Below are 19,842 nucleotides of genomic sequence, written 5' to 3'. Positions count from 1 at the left end.
TCTAAATCAAGCACTGCCACTGACGTATTGTAGGAACTTGGACAAGTCACTTCTTTTGGGCTCAGATTCCTCATCTGATAAATGAGGATTCAAGACCAGCTGTCTTTATTATTAATAATAATAATAATAATAATAATAATAGTAATAATAATAATAATGGTATTTGTTAAGTGCTTACTGTGTGCCATACATTGTTCTAAGCTCTGCCTTTTAGACTGATCCACACGTGGTAGAGTTTTAATCAATCTGGGTCCTTTCCGATCAACATTAGGCACATGATTAGTACTTCATAGATACCATTATCGTTTCTCATTCAGGTTCCACTAGGGCAGAAATTTAAATATATTTCTGTCATTTTTATTAAGCATTTTCATTTTGAAGAAAGTGTTTTTGAACAGGAAAACGTATCAATAGTGAGTAACCCCGAATGCCTCATTTCTGAGACCAAGATTTATTAATAGTTTCATAAAACCATACGGAAAAAAACTTCCTGGATAGCAGGTTGATTGTGAATGTTTCACTATTTGTGCCACAGGAAGAACTTATGGTACTTACATTTTAATCTGCTGCTCTAACATTAATAATCCTTTTAGAATTCATAACCTTTAAACATTTTATTCAGATGATATTTGTCTTTCTTCTCTGTGCCCACATTAACACGCTGTTCTTTGCTCCAAAAATATTAATCACGAATTTGGAGAGGCAACATTAAACTGTCTCGTTTTGTGTTTTCCTTGTGAAAAAGAGTTTAGAAGAGTTAAACTCACAGTTGTGTTAGCCAGGATATATTTTTGGATATTTTTTTGGCAACTAAAGTGGTTTTGGCTATGAGTATCAGAAAGCCACACAAAACAAAATACGTTATCAGCAGTATTAAACTAGGCTTCACCTTATAGCAGGCCTGAAATCTCAGTGTATTTTATAAAAATATGATGTGTTATTTTTTCACTAATATGAAATATTGTGACTGTATAAATATAGAGTAGCGGTGTGGTCTAATGGGAAGAGCATAGGCCTCAGAGTCAGAGGACCTGGATTCTAATATTGGCTCCCAGTTTCCTGCTTGGTGACTCTAGGCAAGTCATTTAAATTCTCTGCTCCTCAATTTTCTCTTCTGTAAAATGGGGATTTAGTAGCCGTTCTCCATTCAGCACTTAGAACAGTGCTTGGCACATAGTAGGCTCTTAAACAAATACCGTAATAATAATGATGGTATTGGTAATGATGGTGAATCATATTGCTGATAATGAGTCAAGGTAGTCATTATTATTATTATTATTATACTACAAAGTCTGTGAGCCCCATGTGGGATGGGGATTGTGTCCAACCTGATTACTTTGAATCTAGTGCTTAGAACCGTGTTTGACATCTAGTAAGCGCTTAGCAAATGCCATAATAATAATAATATAAATAACTTGATATGATACATTCATTTGTGTGGTTGTACTAGGCTTGAAGAAAAACATGCAGCTGAAGCGAAAAAATTGAAAGCTGAAGCCGAAGAGTTAAAGTATCTTCTGTCCCAGACAGAGAAGGAACTACAGAGTTTAAAATGTGAAATTGAAGCCCAAAAGGAAGCAAACACCAGAGCCCCAACAACTACTCTGAAAAATCTAGTGGAGAGGCTGAAGAGCCAGTTATCTCTCAAAGAGAAACAACAAAAAGTAAGGATTATATACTCTGCTGAAGGATAAGTGATTATCAGGAAAGTAATGTTCACGAAAATTAAAAGTATTTTAATTTTGTGTTAAAGCAAGCCTTTTAAAAAACTTTAAATTATAGCAACCTACATTCATTGCAGCACCTATTTTTAAGTTGCCAGGTTTTAAGATCATTTATGAAGTAGGTTTAATTATATAGGTAGGGTTTTTGAACTAGCCTTCCTGTGCTCTGTGCTAGAGATGGTCAGAATCTGGAGTATTAAAGGATGAAAGAGATTGGAGAGCTGGAAAGTTTCAGCCATCGACATTAGTCTGTTATTCTACTTCCCATAATAGAGAATTGGCTCTATTTCTAAATATCAGTACTGCAGGTGTGGAATGGTTAGAACGAGCACTGCCAACCCATTCATTCAGTCATATTTATTGAGCGCTTACTGTGTGCTTACGCTGTATTAAGCGCTTGGGAGAACACAATATAACAACAAACAGACATGTTCCCTGTACGCAATGAGCTCACGGTCCCGAGGACACGGCAAGTAACTCAAGCCTATGCACTCTGGGCAGTGGGGTATTTCGTCAGATAAATATTTTCTTGTGAATCCACATGAGCAGATCGATCATGCTCTGCACACAGTAAGCGCTCAATAAATACGACTGATTGATCAGTCGCTTCGACGGTAGCTCTAGACTGTTAGCTCCTTGTGGGCAGGGAACGTATCTACCAACTCTGTTATGTGGTACTCTCCCAAGTGCTTACTGCAGTGCTCTGCACGTAGTAAGCACTCAATAAATACCAATGATTGATTAGTGTGTTTTGAGTATCTCCCGTGGGTGCTGTGGTGTTAGGAAAGTTCAGTAGAATTAGTAGACATTATCCTTGCCCACAAGGAGTATGCAGCTAGTGGTAAAGATAGGCCCTAAAATAAAGGAAGATAGGAGGAAGTAATAAAGTATGAATATAAGTTTAAACATGCTTGAGTGATGCAGAAATGGTGACACGGTAATTGGTAGATATATGGTGGACAGATTGGAATCCATAAGGGAGGTGATTTCAGAAGGGCTTTGAAGGTGGGGAGGTAGTTCCAAACAGGAGGGAGGGTGTGAGCGAGAGATTGGGAACGGCAGCAAGAGAAGACAGAATGAGGCACTGTGAATAGATTAATTTGAGAGTAGCAGAAGTTGCGAGCTGGGGTTTTAGTGGGACAAGAGTGGATGAGTAGGCGAGGGGGAGCTGAGACAGGATTTTCTGTTTCCTGTGAAGTGGGGTAGGCAACCATTGGAGGTTGATGAAAATGCGGGATGTGTAGAGAGCACAGCTTCTTAGGGAAATGATTCTGGCAGCAGAATGAAGTGTGGGCTGGAGTGGGGGGAGACTGGAAGCTGATGCAGTAGTCAAGCCAGGATAATTGCCTAGGCCAGAGTGGTGTTAGGATGGAAGGGAAGGGACTGACGTTGGAAATGTCGTGTAGGGAAACCAGACTATTTTTGGTCTGGCAACAAATTGGAGATGGGAGTTAAAAGAGAGGGTGCAGACAAGGAAAATGCCGAGGTGGAGGGTGTAGGATATGGATGTTTGTGATGGGAAAATTAGGGGGAGCAGAGGATTCAGTTTGGGAGGAAGCTTGAATAAATGCTCAAGGAATACACCGATTGAGATGCGCTGGAAGTGGGAGAAAATATGAAACTACAGAGGATAGGGATAGCGAGGTAGAGAGTCAAATCATCTGCAGATAGGTAGTAGCTGCAGAAGTGGATGACTTCTTCAATTGGTGAGTGTAAATTGAACAGAGCCCTGAAGGGCATCCACACTGAGGGGGTGAGAGGACGAGCCAGGGCAAGACAGTTAAGAATGGTCAGCTGCAGAGGCTTGAGGAGAACCATGTCTAAAATACAAAGGTTACATATTGTTTCTGGGGGAAGACAGTGGCCCACCATGTCAAAAGCAGCTCAGAGGTCGAGGAGGATTAGGACAGAGTACAATCCGTTGGATTTGGCAAGAAGGAGATCACTGTTGACCTTGGAGAGAGTGGTCTCAGTGGAGCGAAGGGGGCTAAACAAGATTATAGAGTATCAAGGAAGTTGATGGAAGAGAAATGGAGGCGGTGAACAGTTACAAATGGCAGTCAGAGAGGGAGAAAGAGTATTCGTAAGGTGAAAAGGAATGAAATCAAGTGCTCAGGTGGAGGGGGAGAGATTTTGAAAGCAGATGGGAGATCTCCTCTGGAGAGAAGTGGGAGAAGGATGAGAGTGGGCGTGGGGGAATTGGAAGGGAAGGATAGGGACTAGGGTAGATTGGAGAGGGTGGATTTTTGCTTAATGGCCAGGACCTCATATCTTGCCCCAGATAATTAAGGAACATGAGGGAAAATTTCTTTAAACCACAAACCCAGGGGTAGAGAAGCAGCATGGCTCAGCGGAAAGAGCACAGGCTTTGGAGTCAGAGGTTATGGGTTCAAATCCTAACTCCACCAATTGTCAGCTGTGTGACTTTGGGCAAGTCACTTCACTTCTCTGTGCCTCCGTTACCTCATCTGTAAAATGGGGATTAAGACTGTGAGCCCCACATGGAACAACCTGATTACCTTGTAATGGTCCCAGCGCTTAGAATGGTGCTTGGCACATATTAAGAGCTTAATAAATGCCATCATTATTATTATTGTTAAAGAAGAAAATTAGCCTGTTGTTGATCTGATTAGCTTTTCCAACACCGTAACCTTTCCTGAACTGTAATTTTGTTATTTCTAGGCTCTGAGTAAAGCGCTTCTGGAGCTTCGGGCCGAGATGATGGCCAATGCTGAACAGCACATTATTTCTGCAGCATCTCAGAAAGAGGCAAATCTTAATGTACAACAGATGATTGATCGACAAACTAAGGACTTAAAGGTGGGCACAGTGCATCCCACCTTAGACACAACCGGGGGGTGATTCTGTACTGTTTGCTGAGTTACCCCAGGATTAAATAAACCCTGCCCTGGGATGTTTTGTCCAATACAATTCCTTTCTGTCCCTTTCTCTCCTTGACCTGCCCCATATACTTTTTCCTCAGTTTCCTGGTCAGTTTCCGCAACCTGACCTCGCTCCAGTATTATTTTTCTATCTTTCTTTGAATTAGCGTAGTAATGCGAGCAGCCACTCTGGCTTTTCCACTTACCCCCCGCCCCTTCAAAGCCTTACTGAAGGCACATCTTCTCCAAAAGGCCTTCCCAGACAAAGCCCCACTTTTCCTCATTTCCCACTCCCTTCTGTGTCGCCCTGACTTGTTCCCTTTGCTCTCCCCCCATCTCCCTGCCCCAAAGCAGTTATGTACATAATCTGTAATTTTATTTATTTGTATTGGCCTGCCTCCCCAACTCTAGACTGTAAGCTCGCTGTGGGCTGGAAATATGACTGTTTATTGTTGTATTGTAGTCTCCCATGCACTTAGTACAGTGCCCTGCACACAGTAAGCCCTCAATAAATACAAGTGAGTGTATGGTGTTAAAGATCCAGTGTTTCCGATATAGAGTCACTCAATCAATTGTATTTATTGGGAGCCTACTTTCTGCAGAGTACTGTAGTAACCTGTTTTGACGGTAGGCACGTCCCAGTGATAGAAGCAATGGTTATCACTTAAAGAAGCTGTTGAGGCAGAAGCCTAACCATTGCTCCCTCCCTCTATGTACTGTTTCTCTTTCTTAATAGGCTCACATAGAAGATTTGAATGAAAATCTTTCAAAATTCAAAGAGGCCCTTAAGATAAGTAAAAACAAGGAAACCTCACTAGGGGATGAATTGAATGAACTGAACAGTGAGCTCCAGAAAAAACAAAAAGCCTTTTCTAAAGTACTTAGAGAAAAAGAAGAAGTGGGTAAAGAGAATGAAGACCTGAAAAAACAGATTAAAAGATTAACAAATGGACTCCAGGTAATATTTTTTATAGTCATCTTGAAAATGTGTAATCGAAGCATGGATGAGTCCTTTTTCAAAAGTCCATGGAAAATGTGGAAATGGACTTAAGTGGTTGAAGGAAAGAGTACATTTGATTGTAAGCAAGAATCGTGTCAGCCAACTGTATTGAATTGTACTCTCCCAAGCACTGCTCTGCACACAGTAAGCATTCAGTAAATACCCTCAGTTGATTGAGTATATTTTTTCTCCGGGATTCTTGCACTGGTACATAAAAATAGAACATTTAGGGAGCCCAGTTGTAGCCAGTGTTTTATCCAACACCAGTTGACATCATCCTTACACCTCTGAGAAAGGCACATTGGTGGTAGCCCACGGAACATGCAGGAGTGCCAATACAGGAAGTCCTTATCGATTGATGTACTGCATTTAATGGATGAGAAGCAAGAAAGCTGAAGGGATTTATTTTGCCTCTGCGAAAAGCAGCACCAAAATAGGTTGGAAAGGAAAAATCTCACCCCCTTCTATTCTTGTCCCTCCAGAATTCCTGCTGAAGCAGAGAACCTGGCTTGCACAGAACATAGCTTGAGAAGCAGCGGGGTGGATGTGGAGAGAGAGGGAAATGTGGGAGGGAGCAGACTTCCCTGCAGCGATTGACCCTAATGTCTGACAAATCTTAGACTGTGTCAGCTATTAGTGCAAGACATAGCTCTGGTTTGTAGGTATTCTCATTTTTCTGAACTGGGTTAAGCTACCTTAAAAGTTCTGGGGCTGTTAGGTTATAGCTTCCCCAGAGATGGCAAAAGTAATCAATCAGTCAGTTCCATTTATTGAGCACTTACTGTGTTCCAAACACTGTATTAAGTGCTTGGGCGATTACACTATGAAGAAAGATTCCTTTATGTTTATTTGGGGATTTGATTTGGGAGTAGTAAGTAATAATAATAATAATAATAATAATGGCATTTATTAAGCGCTTACTATGTGCAAAGCACTATTCTAAGCGCTGGGGGGATTACAAGGTGATCAGGTTGTCCCACGGGGGACTCAAAGTTTTAATCCCCATTTTCCAGATGAGGTAACTGAGGCACAGAGAAGTTAAGTGACTTGCCCAAAGTCACACAGCTGACAATTGCCAGAGCTGGGATTTGAACTCATGACCTCTGACTCCAAAGCCCGTACTCTTTCCACTGAGCCACGCTGCTTCTCTAGCAGCGTAGCAGCTTCTAGTAGCAGCTGTTTGTTAGCATACACCAAATAACTCTTTTCAAAAGCTTCTTCCCCCTACTCAACTTTTTCTAGCTGATCTGTTTACACTTCATGTGACATCACTTACACTGATGTCACCATTAGCGGTAACAGTCATGTTTTATTAAGTGCCTGTTGTGGTCAGAACACCATTGGTCAATCATATTTATTGAGTGCTTACTGCATGCAGAGCACTGTACTAAGCGCTTGGAAGAGCTCGATATAACAATGTAAGAGAATTGGTAGACACATTACCTACCCACAACAAGCTTACAACCTAGAGATAAACTTACCCCACTAGAGTCTTTGAAACATATCAAGAAATAAAAGACATGGGCCCTGCCTTCAAGGTGCTTATAGTTTTGCAAGGGACTCATAAGATTTATGCAGTGCTTACCCATATAACTTTCTAATGAGGTTTTCATGTTCCCCAGAAATAAAGTATTAAATTCCCTAACAGCTCTACAGGAAAGGTAGCCACATCCATGATAAAGGAATATGTAGGCATTTATAGCATACATATTCTTTTCCACATTAAAATTCAGAAGCTTTCTCCTTACGGTGATCTCCAAAGCATTAAGTATTCTAAACTCTTGAAAGTACTTTTAAGATACTTCATCACAAAGGGAAAAAATACATCTTTTGTTCTTAATTCAATGTGTATAATTCGAACCTATTGAAATAAAGAGCTGTTTATTTTTTAGACCAAATTGGATGGAGAAAACAAGTTAAGTTTGGTAGATGAACTGCAAAAGAAAATTAAGAAGCTAGAAAGTGAGCTGGAAAGAAAGTCTGAAGGAGAAATAAGAGCTATGAAAGAGAAGGTATGTGAATAAACGTACATTGGTCAGTACTATTAAGTGGTTAGTCACATTTTGAAATGTCTCTTGGGCAGTTGGGTAGGTAGTCGTTGTTTTCCAAGGACAATGAAATAAGCATATGTATCTATGGATGACAATTTCAAAAGCAGTTTTCCAAAACAGCGGTTTGCATTTATTACTTGAGCAATACCAACGGCTTTTGATGGGGACACAAAGTAAATTAGAAATGACTCTGTTCTTCGAATAGAATATAGTTTAACTTCTAGACAGACAGGTGGGGAAAAAGATATAGGTGTCTTTCATGTTGAAGGTAACATTGCTGACAATAGGATTTCATCCATACGTGTAAGGGTCAGTGAAGGAGAGTTTGACATTATTAACACACTTTCTCCCCCGCACACCCTCACAGTATGTGTCTTGCATCCCAGCTCAGACTCTGAGTGTTGCCGAATTGCACTGCTGTCTCTTCAGCAAAGGGAATAATAATGGTAACTGTGGGATGTGTTTAAGGGCTAACTGTAGGGCCAAGAACTTTACCTAAGTGCTGGAGCAGATAAAGTGTAAGCAGATTGGACCGCCAGTTCCCAGGGGAACTTCGCATTAGGGCCTGGAGTGGCCGGAAAGATACCCTAGCTTTGCTAGTTGTGCATTGGAGTTATTTCTGAGTAGAAGTGATGATATTGCGTGAAGCCAATCACACAAAGCAGCTGGTAGGGATAATAGTTATGGATGCTGGATCTGTGCCAAACTTCTTGGACTAGCAGACTCTTATTTGTCCTTTTCCTTTAAAAGCCATTTTTCTGTGTGCCTCTCTCCTTAGTGATACTTAAGGGTGGAAGATGGGAGTTGGGTGGTCAGGCTGCAGATAGAACAAGTTTCCACCAGAGAAGCAACATGGCCTAGTGGAAAGAGCATGGAACTGAGTGGCCAAACATCTAATCTTGGCCCTGCCACTTACCTGCTCTGTGACTTTGAGCAAGTCACTTACCTCATCTGTAAAATGAGGAGTCAGTATCTGTTCTCGCTTAGCCTGTGATCCCCAAGGGGGACAGGGACTGCGTCTGACTTTTTATCTTTGGCAGACAGTAAGCCCTTAGCAATTTATTATCATTATTATTATCATGAGAGAAAAATGAGTGGAAACTAGTAATTAAAGGCTAGCGGTTAATACATGTTTCTTCTTCTGTAATTCAGTGATGGCTCTTGCGTCAAGAATGTTTCTGTGCTTCTGTTGTACTTTCCCTAGTGCCTAGTCCAATGAATTAGACTCATTGGTTGTCTAATAAATGCCGTTATTACTACTACACATTTAATTCTCAAAAAAAGGGATCCACATCAGTCAAAGAGATTGTCCTGTTTTTAATTCTTTGATGCTGTAATTCAGGGATTTTCTGGGATCCGTCCGGCAAATTTGAACCGTTAAAAAGAAGAAAGATAATCTTTGGTGTATTCAGGAAAAGCACACAGAAGATATTGCAGGGTTAAAATCTACAGTTAACAGAGGGTGTTACAGAGGGACCCAATCAATGGGTCTCATAGTCTTGGAATCTGCATTTTGACACACCCCTGTTTAATGCCCCAATATTTAGTCACATCTAACCTTAAAGTTTTCCCATCGTTCTGTTTCTTTGTCCCATCAGCGTATTCTTTATGAAGAAAGCCCAAGGAAAAGCCTGCTATATTTCCCTTGATATTTTCCTAAAGCTGAGCTTCCCTGCAAGATGGAAGATTTTAAAATTATTCTGAAATCAGCATGCCTTTCTTCAGTGCATTTAATTTTCAACATTTAGTTTATGGAGTACTTGTACTAGTCACTGTTCAGGAACATGTAAATGACTACTGTAACAGTGTAGTGTTCCTTTCTCCTCCATTGTTCCACAGAGCTCCAAAGAAGAAGTGATTCGGTGGGAAGAAGGCAAAAAGTGGCAGGCCAAAATGGATGGACTGCGTACCAAGCTGAAGGAAAAGGATAAGGAAGCGGATACTCTGGCAAAACAGTTGAATACACTGAAAGAGCTATTTGCTAAGTGAGTCTAATTGGATTTTTGAAATCAGCTACTAGAGGAAGTCTCATGTGACTGGCCAAACGCTACATTCAGCTCTGCGTACATACAGTACAATCAGATCTTATACAATCCACTCTTCCACATAGGGCTTCCAATATAAAGGGGAGAGAGAAAGCAGGTATTTAATCCCCATTTTACCAAACTGAAGCATAGAAAAATTAAGTGACTTGCCCAAGATCACACAACAGAAAAGCGGTACAGCTGCATTAGAAGCCAGGTCTCATGACTCCAAATCTTGTGCTCTTTATCGTTTTCTCCAGAAACCATTTTAGTCTTGGTTCCAATAGTCATTTCTGGTTAGGTCATTTTTTAATAGAATAAAAAAAGTTGTAAAAGAGCCCAAATAGAGGAAAATATATGATGGATTCTCATTGGTTTAATAAAATTATAAATTGCTTACAAAAAATAAAGTCTGTCAGTTGGAATCTTTTAAGACTAAAAACTGTTGGGCAAGCTAAACAGGTCAATCTTTGAACTGAAATGTACTTTTAATGGTGAATATATCGCATTCGATATTTTAGGGCAGACAGGGAGAAAATCGCATTACAGAAGAAACTGAAGATAAGCGGTGTAACTGTTGATCATGTTGTGGGTGTCCGTGCTTTGGACTCCGAGAAAGAGGTAGAAGAACTAAGAAGAAGAAATACGGAGTTAGAAAATGAAATTTCTCATATAAGGTAAGACCTGTTCTTCCATTCACTCATACTGAGCATCTGCTGAGCGCTAGGGAAAAAGTACAAAGATGTTAATTTGGACCCAGATCTTAGAACATTGGATAGTCACATTCTAAAAGGAGAAGGAGACCTGCAACAGACATAGAAAGGGGTGGGATGTGAGGGGGATCCTTTAAGAGTTAACTCAGACATCAACCCATTGATGGTATTTACTGAGCACTACTTACATTAAGTGTTATCTCAGACATTAACCAATGGTATTTACTGAGCACTACTGTGTGCAGAGCACTGTACAGAGCAGTTGGTAGAGTATAATATGGTTGAGTTGGTACACCTGATCCCTGTCCTCAAGAAGCTTACAGTTTAGTTGGGGAGACAGATAAATTGCAGAGAGGGGAAGCACTAAGGTGTAAGGATAAATGCATAAGTGCTGTAGGGCTGGGAATAGGGTGAATATCAAAATGCGGAAGGGGTACTGAGCCAAGTGAACAGGTGGTTCACAAGGGAGGACGAATGAGATCAGGAAATAGGATAAGCCATGGACGGTTGCTTGGAGAAGCTATGCATGGGTCGCTCAATGGCTTTATAAAATGGCTGGATGAAGAAAGCGAGAGTTTTCTTCCCATCCATCAAATGGGGATGGGTTGGCGGCATTTTGGGGGTAGCTCTCGATGGGAGACTCCCACCATATCCGGTCGACAGGTTTGAGCTACACTGTTTCCACAGTAAGAATCTTCGTAAGAAAACCTGGAGGGTTTTCGTGGCATGTGTCTGTTTATTTTTACAGGACTCAGCAAGCTCTTCCTCGAGATTCAGTTGTAGAAGATTTACATTTAAAAAATAGATACTTACAGGAGAAGCTTCATGCTTTAGAAAAGCAATTTTCTAAAGATACATTTTCTAGACCTTTGGTAAGTCAACAATTTTATTTTATTAAATGTATAGTAACACTACATTTCATTGTGTACAGTATGTGTATTAATATTCTACAATATAAGTACTCTGGAATACTGGAATACATGGCCGTCTTTATTTTGGTTCAGCATCCAATGATCAAAATCACACACTTAATTTAACATCTCATGTTAAATTATATTGCCAACTTGTACTTCCCGAGCACTTAGTACAGTGCTCTGCACACAGTAAGCGCTCAATAAATACGATTGAATGAATGAATGAATCTCATAAATGCTGGTGTTTTCAATATTTTTTTCATTGTATGGCAATCAGATTGAGGCCTGTTAGATTTTTCTTAAGTTTGTTATGGGCAGGGAACATGTCTACCAACTCTGTTTTATTGTACTCTCCCAAACATTTAGTACAGTGCTCTGAACATAGTAAGCACTCAATAAATATGATTGAGTGACTGTGCTGTTATCTTTACAAAGCTTGCTGTGCCTCTGTGTATTAAACAAGAAATAGTATTAGTGTTTTCTCTAGACAGGTAAACATGGGTAAGTTCCTGATTTGTCATTTCCCAAGACTGCTACTAGGGAATTATTTGTTTTAATTTCATTTTTACATAAACATTGGGGAAATCTTTTTCTCTCGCTTTTTGTGTGTGTTTTTTTTTTCTTTTTCATGCTTCGCTTCATCCTTCATCTGCTTGAAGCAGAATCCAGTATGTGATTCAACTATTCTCACTTCTCTTGATACCAGTGTCGGTAAACACAGGCGTATTACGTTTCGGAAACAGAACACTTTACTTAGTAGCAAAAAGACCCATACAATGATTCTCAGAGTTAAAAATGACAAGGAAACAGCTAGTGATGTAGATCTGACGGATAAACATAACCAAGTGACTGGAAATGATTTGCCTTGTGCTAGTGCTAAGCCAAAACTCAGATCAGAAGACTATGTAGGCTCTGTTGATTCAGGGAAATCTGAGGGAGAATCAGACCAAGTAATTAATAGCACTAAACAAAAAAGTGCTCGTGGATCAGATTCTGACACAGATTTTGTAAATGAACCTAAGAATGTCCATGAAGAGAAAAAAAATAGCGAAGGCTCTGATGGAAATGAAGACAAGGAACAACATAAAGGGCATCAAGAAGAATGCAGGAATGAAAGTGAAAAAGGAAGCATAACTGAGTCTCACGCTAAAGGCCAAAGTGGCAGTAATCAGACTGATATAGAGGAACCGGCTAATGAGCCTGAGGATAGCAATTTTAAACTAAACAATTTAATGCATCATTACTCTAAAGAGGACACACTGAAAAATTGTGAATTGGATATCGAGGGCTCTGAATTAATCCTAAGTGTCAATGAAACATTCCAGGTTTGATACCATGTCATGTTTTATTTTTTTAGTAGCTGGGACGTGTTTTTGTAGAGTAAATTGAAGTGTTCTTATTTGATTATTAAACTATTTTTAAAATATTGGCCTAGTACACTGTACATACATTCCTTATTCCTTACTGTTCTTGAAATTTTGACTATCCAATTTCCGCATTTTAGCTTCCAGCATTTTATTTAACACTGATATATTCACATTTTAGCCAGTAAAAGGAGAAAGTTAACAAATTTTCCTTTTCTGAATATTTTGGATTGGATCCACTGAAATTACTTATCTGATGAAATATTGACATAAAAATAGTAATACTGTTAGAAAAAGAAAAAAAGGAGTGTATTCCTATAATAGTCTTTTAGTTTCTATTTTTCCAACATGATCTATTAAGGCCAAGAGGTAAGTTTGCTCTTTTCATTTTGTGCGCCTGTAATTTCCTCCCATATTTCCTCCTTTTCGTTTTATGAAAGTAGTGTAGACAGATGAACTGGGATACATTTTTCCAAAATCAAAATTTAGTTTAAAAGTCTTGTGTTTGTGTGACCTACATCCCTCTGTAATTTAAGCCGATTTCCTGTAGTTTTGTTCTTTGTGGGAATAGAAACACCTATTCAGCACTAATGAAGCCAATTAAAGGGTTATTCTTCAACTTTCTTTTCTTGGTGTGAACCTCAGTCCTCTAACTTTTCATCATAGCACTCGTATTTGGTCAGTGTTGTTACTTTTCTGTATATCTATTCAAATTTCTTCACATATTTCCTTTTAGAGTAATGCTGTTAGATTATTGTGACATAACTGTGTACTGTTTGGGGAATTAACTTTAAATCCTTCCCATTTAATTTCTCTTAAGACATCAGGCATAGGCTCAGGTGAGCAATGCCAGAGGGAACAAGAGCTCCAGAAAGAAAACTTGAAGTTATCAACTGAAAACATTGAACTGCGATTTCAAATCGAGCAAGCCAATAAAGATTTGCCAAGATTGAAGGTAAGTTTTTGCTGTGGCTAGACTCTGTAATTTCCCAAGTGTTTAATTAGGTGCTCTGTTCACAATAGGTTTGCAATAAAACAGTATTGACTGATGGTTAACTATATCCATAAAGCTATTTCCCTGTCGTATAAAGAGCATATGTGCATCATCTATGTATGTGAAAAATACATTCAGAAATGTGTTTGCATCGACTTAAGGATAAATGTATGCTTATTCATGCAAATGCATGCAGTAAAGTTATCTTGAAATATCTAGCAAGTCATAGACAGTGGCAGAGAAACCTGTGCTTCCTTCAAGGGTGGTACACAGACTTAGACACACATTCATGTACAGACAGAAGGAACATCATAGAGCCAGGCAAGCGTATCTCCTATCAGGCCTATTTATGCCACAAGAAAATACGCGTAGGAACATCAACAGACACCTATGTAGCTTCAGTCGGGAAAGGACAGGACATGGAGTTTGGTTCTGCTCTTCTCTGGGATGTTTCCATCTTTCCAAGTTAAGAATTCTGGCGGAAAGCAGGGCCCCTGTGAGACTTCGCCCTTGGTCACAATCGTGGTCAGTCCTTTTGAGGGGGGCCTGAAGCCGGAACAGAGTCGGTCTACGAGTTAGGACCTATCTGTAACCTAGGCCTAGGACCGAATCAGAGTTCAAAGTGGAACTTCAGATTGTGGGTGGCAAAACCCACCTTTCAGACTACAATTGTTTGTGTATTAGCACATGGTTGTCTGTCTTTGTAGACCTTTAAAGTCTCCGAAATCACCAGTAGACGAAGGCTCTGGTAGCTGTTGAGCAAACTTGACAGCTCTGAAGAATTTACCAACTTCCTTAGATAACCTGACAATGGCGAGGTCCGGTAAACCTGAATTGAAGGTGCTCTGACAGACCCCTTTCCCGTCGCCATCAGAGTAAATCAGGGCTCTGTGGTCATATCAGCCCAGCTAGTAACTTAGCTCTCTAGGTGCAAGAGGTGACATGGTGTGCTGGGTTCTGCCATCCGTCTTTTCAATTACACCTGCCAGTGTATCATTTCTGAAATGTTTAAGTGCCGAATAACAACTTCATTTCCAATTCTAACAGCATAGAGAGCGCACGCAACTGGTGTGGATTTTCCAATTAATAGACTTAAACCAACAAACATTCCAGGTAAAATAGGTATTTACTGCTCCTTTATACACCCCTCACGTGATTAAATGATTACTGGCTTTCTTATGTTTCTTTTTAGAATCAAGTAAGTGATTTGAAAGAAATGTGTGAACTTCTCAAGAGAGAAAAAACAGAAGTTGAGCGCAAAATGGGCCATGTCAGAGGGGTGAGCCATGAGAACATATTATAAGTTTACAATTTGTAGGTTAATGCTAAGAAAATATTTCTCGCCAAAACTTGATCATGTTACTGTTTGTTATATTTTAACTGCACCACTATTTAATATTGGTATAGTATTCTGGATAATTTTTGTCCCTTAAAATACCATAAATTGGTTGATTGATTGAAAAGCCATCAGCAGTAGTTTCTGGGCCCAATTTAAGGTGGGAGGTTCTGTTAAACACTTTGGCACAGGGATGCTGTTGGATACAGGCTTTTTGACAAAAGTCTACCCTAAGCTCCCTGTAGAATTTGGTAGTAGGTAGGTTCTCTTATTTTTCAGCCTTGTATAGCCCCTGACAGTTAGCACCTTCAATTTAATGTTTGGTTAATACAGAATTTCCTTCATTAGGCTGAATTCTTGTTGTTGTTCTGTGCAGGCAGGGAGAAGTGGAAAGACAATCCCCGAGCTAGAAAAAACCATTGGTCTAATGAAAAAAGTGGTGGAGAAAGTCCAGAGAGAAAACGAAAATTTGAAAAGAGCACCAGAAGTGGTGTCGAATGAAAAATTAGCAAATCTTGAGCTTGAAAATGAAAAGCTAAAGGTATTGATTTCTTTTATATGTCTCTTAGGTTTGTGATACTAACTGTATTGTTAAAATTTAAAGGTCAATTTTGTAGGTAGAATATAAAACTTTTAAATACACATCTGTCATTTTGATGCATATAGTAAAAGTCAGTAATAAAATATAGTTGAAATTAAAACAATATTTTACACATAGTAGTAGATTCTAAATCTATAAGAAATCATGCATACCTTTATTTCATTTTACACAGTGAATGTATAATGTGTGAATACATAATAAGCTTATAGCTCTTTTGATATTGCCAGAAAATGTGATAGATGGCCACAGTCTTCAAACTATATCTTGATCAAAGTATTTTAAATCAATTTTATATCTATAGGTCTAAAAATGGTCTTCAGATACTGTATTGGAAAAGTTTTAAACTGGATTAATTTATATTGGTTTAGTTTAAATCAAAACATATAAATTGTTTGGAGCAATACGGGCACTTGTAAATGCCAACAGCTCATTTTAGAGAAGAAGCTATTAAAAACCACTGCAACACTTTATCTGGAAGATTAGGACTTTATGGCTATTGCCTGTCATGCATTTTCTTCCAATTGTTACACATAATTGGGATTTTTAAAAATCTGGCAATTCCTAAATTTTAGTTAAAATCATCCCAAACCCCGTCTCTGCTGCCTTTCCAGTTTTGTGTGCTTGAAAATTTACTCATATATCATTACACTTCCTTGTTCGATGTGGCTGTTTTTTAATGTCCAGGCTGAAGTGGAAAAACTGAAACTCCACGTAGAAGGTCAGCTGAGCATGCGGTATGAATCCAAGACCAAAGGCACTGAGAAAATTGTTGCAGAAAACGACAGACTTCGAAAACAGCTAAAAAAAGTAGGACTTAGAGATTGTAGCTACTTCCGAACTGGTCTTAATATCAAGAAAACAAAATAATTTTGAAATAATTCAGTGAAACAAGCTAAGCCTAAGCAGCAGCATGGGTAGCAGCGCGGACCTGAATTTTAATTCCAGGTCTGCCATGTTCCTGCTGTGAAACCCTGGGCAAGTCACTTAACTCTCTCTGCCTCAGTTCCCTCATCTGCAGAATGGGAATTCAATCCTGCGCTTCCTCCTATTTAGATGGGAGCTCCACGTGAGACGTGATTATCTTGTATCTATCCCAGTGTTTAGTACAGTGCTGGGCACATTAACAAGCGCTTAACAAATACCACAGTTATTAGAAGTATTATTATCTTCCTCAGAATATTTGCATTTTCTTTCCTCTTCCAAAACTTGACAAGTTTTCTTTTTCCATACCAACATCCTCTTTTTCACCCTGGTCATTCTCCTACCTTCCATTGCCTTTCCCATCCCTTCATCTCTCTGCCTCTTGCTCTCTGTCTCCCCTCCAAATCTAAGCTTTCCCATTGTGTTTCCGTGCTTTTGTGTGAGGTGTTTGTTGGTGTCCATGTTCATGTGTGTCAGGATCTGTGTAGTTTGTGGAGAAGCAGTGTGGTTTAGTGGATAGAGCATGGGCCTGAGAGACAGAAGGACCTGGGTTCTAATCCTGACTCTGCCACTTGTTTGCTGTGTGACCTTGGGCTTCACTTCTCTGGGCTTCAAGTATCTCGTCTATAAAATGGGGATTAAGAGTGTGAGCCCCATGTGGGACAGGGACTGTGTCCAACATGATTAACTTGTATCTACTTCAGTGCTTAGAATAGTGCTTGGCACATAGTAAGTGCTTAACAAGTACCATAATTATTTTATTATTAGTTTGTACCTCAGGGTATATATTGTGTAGTGCATCCCAGAAGTAATCCTCTCCCCTTCTAGACTGTTCTCCCCCCATCTAGACCGTAAGGTCGTTGTGGGCAGGGAATGTGTCTGATTATGGTTGTATTGTACTCCCCCAAGTGCTTAGTACAATGCTCTGCATATAGTAAGTGCTCAATAAGTACCGATGCTGATGATGATTATAATGCAGTTCTTTTTTTGTGACAGGAGACTGAATCAGCAGAGAAACTGAGGATAGAAAAGAATAATTTAGTGATACTTAATGAAAAGTTGACAAATCAGCTGGAGGAGACCAATAAGAGATTACAGTTTGCTGAAAGCAGAGGTCCGTTGCTTGAAGGTGCTGACAGTAAGGGGTGGAAGTCAATTGCTATAACGAGGTATGTCCCCAGATTCAAAAACTTTAGGTAGAAAATATCACGGACGTACTATTTTCAGAAATCTCTTTCAGGCTAAACCAGTGGGTCAGATACTTCCCTTAAGTTGCACTTAGTAATAACGTTGGTATTTGTTCATTCATTCAATCGTATTTATTGAGCGCTTACTGTGTACAGAGCACTGTAATAATAATAATGGCATTTACTAAGCACTGTACTAAGCGCTTGGGAAGTACAAGTTGGCAACATATAGAGACGGTCCTTACCCAACAGTGGGCTCATTTGTTAAGTGCTTACGATGTCCCAAGCGCTGTTCTAAGCTCTGAGTACTGTTCTTGCCCGTAGATCTGTGACCTGTGGACATTTGCTATTTGCCCCATTCCCAACCCCACAAGTACTTATGTGCTTATCTTTAAATGGTCTATTATAAATCATTTATTTATATGAAGGTCTAGACTGTAAGTACATTACAGACAGTATTGTACTTTCCCAAGCGCTTAATATAGTGCTCTCCACATAGCAAATGCTAAATAAATACCACTGACTGATGGATTAAACTGTTTCAACCCTGCTGCTCTAGACTTCTAGTAAGTGACTTCTAGACTTCTAGTAAGTGCTTAACAAGTACCATAATTATTATTTTATTATTAGTTTGTACCTCAGGGTGTGTATTGTATAGTGCATCCCAGAAGTAATCCTCTCCCCTTCTAGACTGTTCTGCCCCCATCTAGACCGTAAACTCGTTGTGGGCAGGGAATGTGTATGTTTATGGTTGTGTTGTACTCCCCCACAGTCTTCTAGACTGTGAGCCCACTGTTGGGTAGGGACCATCTCTATATGTTGCCGACTTGTCCTTCCCAAGCGCTTAGTACAGTGCTCTGCACACAGTAAGCGCTCATAAATATGATTGATTAAATGAATGAATGCTGCCTTCCAAGGGGTTGACCACTCATTCTTTGTATACTCATTCTACTTACAACCTCCCTTTGGTTTTGGTTTTGGGCAGCTGTGCCTGTCTCAAGGAGCTGACCAGCCCCGAGCCATCCACAGGAGCTGGTGGAGAGCTTCCAGTGGGTAGGGAAGGAAGGAGAGCAGAGGGGCCTTAGGGAAAAGCCACCATGGCAGGGACTGGAGATCTCGCAACGTCCAGGATCCGGCACAGCCACAGCGAGCCACACGGGAATTGGAAGGAGGAGGGAGGGCTCGACTGGAGGGCTCGACTTCAAGGTTTACTTGTGTAGCCAGGAAAAGGTTACAGCGTGGTCCTGTACGAAGATCATGGGAACAAGCCAAGCCAGCTCGCCGGTGCTTGAAGTCCAGAGGCAGGGCTAGGACCCTTGAGAAGGTCCCATCTGGGACCCAGGGAACATTTTTCTGCCCTCCTCCAGGGCTGGATTAACCCTCACATGGGGCGAGAGGCTAATCGATTTTGCTGTATCCCTGACCCGACGCCATTACAATCATGCTGTACGCTACACAGTGCGATGTCACTATTGCCCTGCGTATGGGTAGCTGCGTGGCTCAGTGGAAATGCCATTATTATTATTATTATTATCATTATTATTATTATTATTATTATTATATCTGTAAAATGGGGATTAAGATTGTGAACTCCACATGGGCCCACCTGATCACCTTGTATCCCCCCCAGCACTTAGAACAGTGCTTTGCACATAGTAAGCGCTTAACAAATACCATTATCATTATTATCTGTAAAAGCAGCGTGGCTCAGTGGAAAGAGCACAGGCTTTGGAGTCAGAAGTCAGGGGTTCAAATCCCGGCTCCGCCACTTGTCAGCTGTGTGACTTTGGGCAAGTCACTTAACTTCTCTGTGCCTCAGTTACCTCATCTGGAAAATGGGCATTAAGACTGTGAGCTCCCTGTACGACAACCTGTTGACCTTGTAACCTCCCCAGCGCTTAGAACAGTGCTTTTCACATAGTAAGTGCTTAATAAATGCCATTATTATTATTATTATGTCACTATACCATTTTCAGGTCCCCACAGGATCAAAATCCCCCAGAACCAGGTCAGATGCTCCCCTCCTTTCTTGTTCTCAGCATTCCCCCTCCTCTATTTGGCATTCTTTGGATCCCAACTTGACCTGAGGCCCTGAGCCCTAGTAATAATAATAATAATAATAATATTTAAG

At 40.1% G+C, this 19,842-nt stretch overlaps 1 protein-coding gene across 1 annotated transcript in view; it reads left to right on the top strand.

Moving 5' to 3' along the window:
• CEP290 (centrosomal protein 290) overlaps window positions 1-19,842 on the top strand; it is a 72,870-nt gene that overhangs the window by 43,106 nt on the left and 9,922 nt on the right. The window contains 12 exon segments of the mRNA XM_038756850.1: window positions 1,451-1,664; window positions 4,407-4,544; window positions 5,343-5,564; window positions 7,499-7,618; window positions 9,497-9,642; window positions 10,203-10,358; window positions 11,143-11,266; window positions 13,493-13,627; window positions 14,859-14,945; window positions 15,379-15,543; window positions 16,288-16,410; window positions 17,521-17,693. Coding sequence (XP_038612778.1) covers window positions 1,451-1,664; window positions 4,407-4,544; window positions 5,343-5,564; window positions 7,499-7,618; window positions 9,497-9,642; window positions 10,203-10,358; window positions 11,143-11,266; window positions 13,493-13,627; window positions 14,859-14,945; window positions 15,379-15,543; window positions 16,288-16,410; window positions 17,521-17,693 — 1,803 coding nt within the window.

This window comes from Tachyglossus aculeatus, chromosome 14 (genome assembly GCF_015852505.1).
Source record: "Tachyglossus aculeatus isolate mTacAcu1 chromosome 14, mTacAcu1.pri, whole genome shotgun sequence".
Lineage (NCBI taxonomy): Eukaryota > Metazoa > Chordata > Mammalia > Monotremata > Tachyglossidae > Tachyglossus > Tachyglossus aculeatus.
This window is presented reverse-complemented; position numbering and strand designations above follow the sequence as displayed.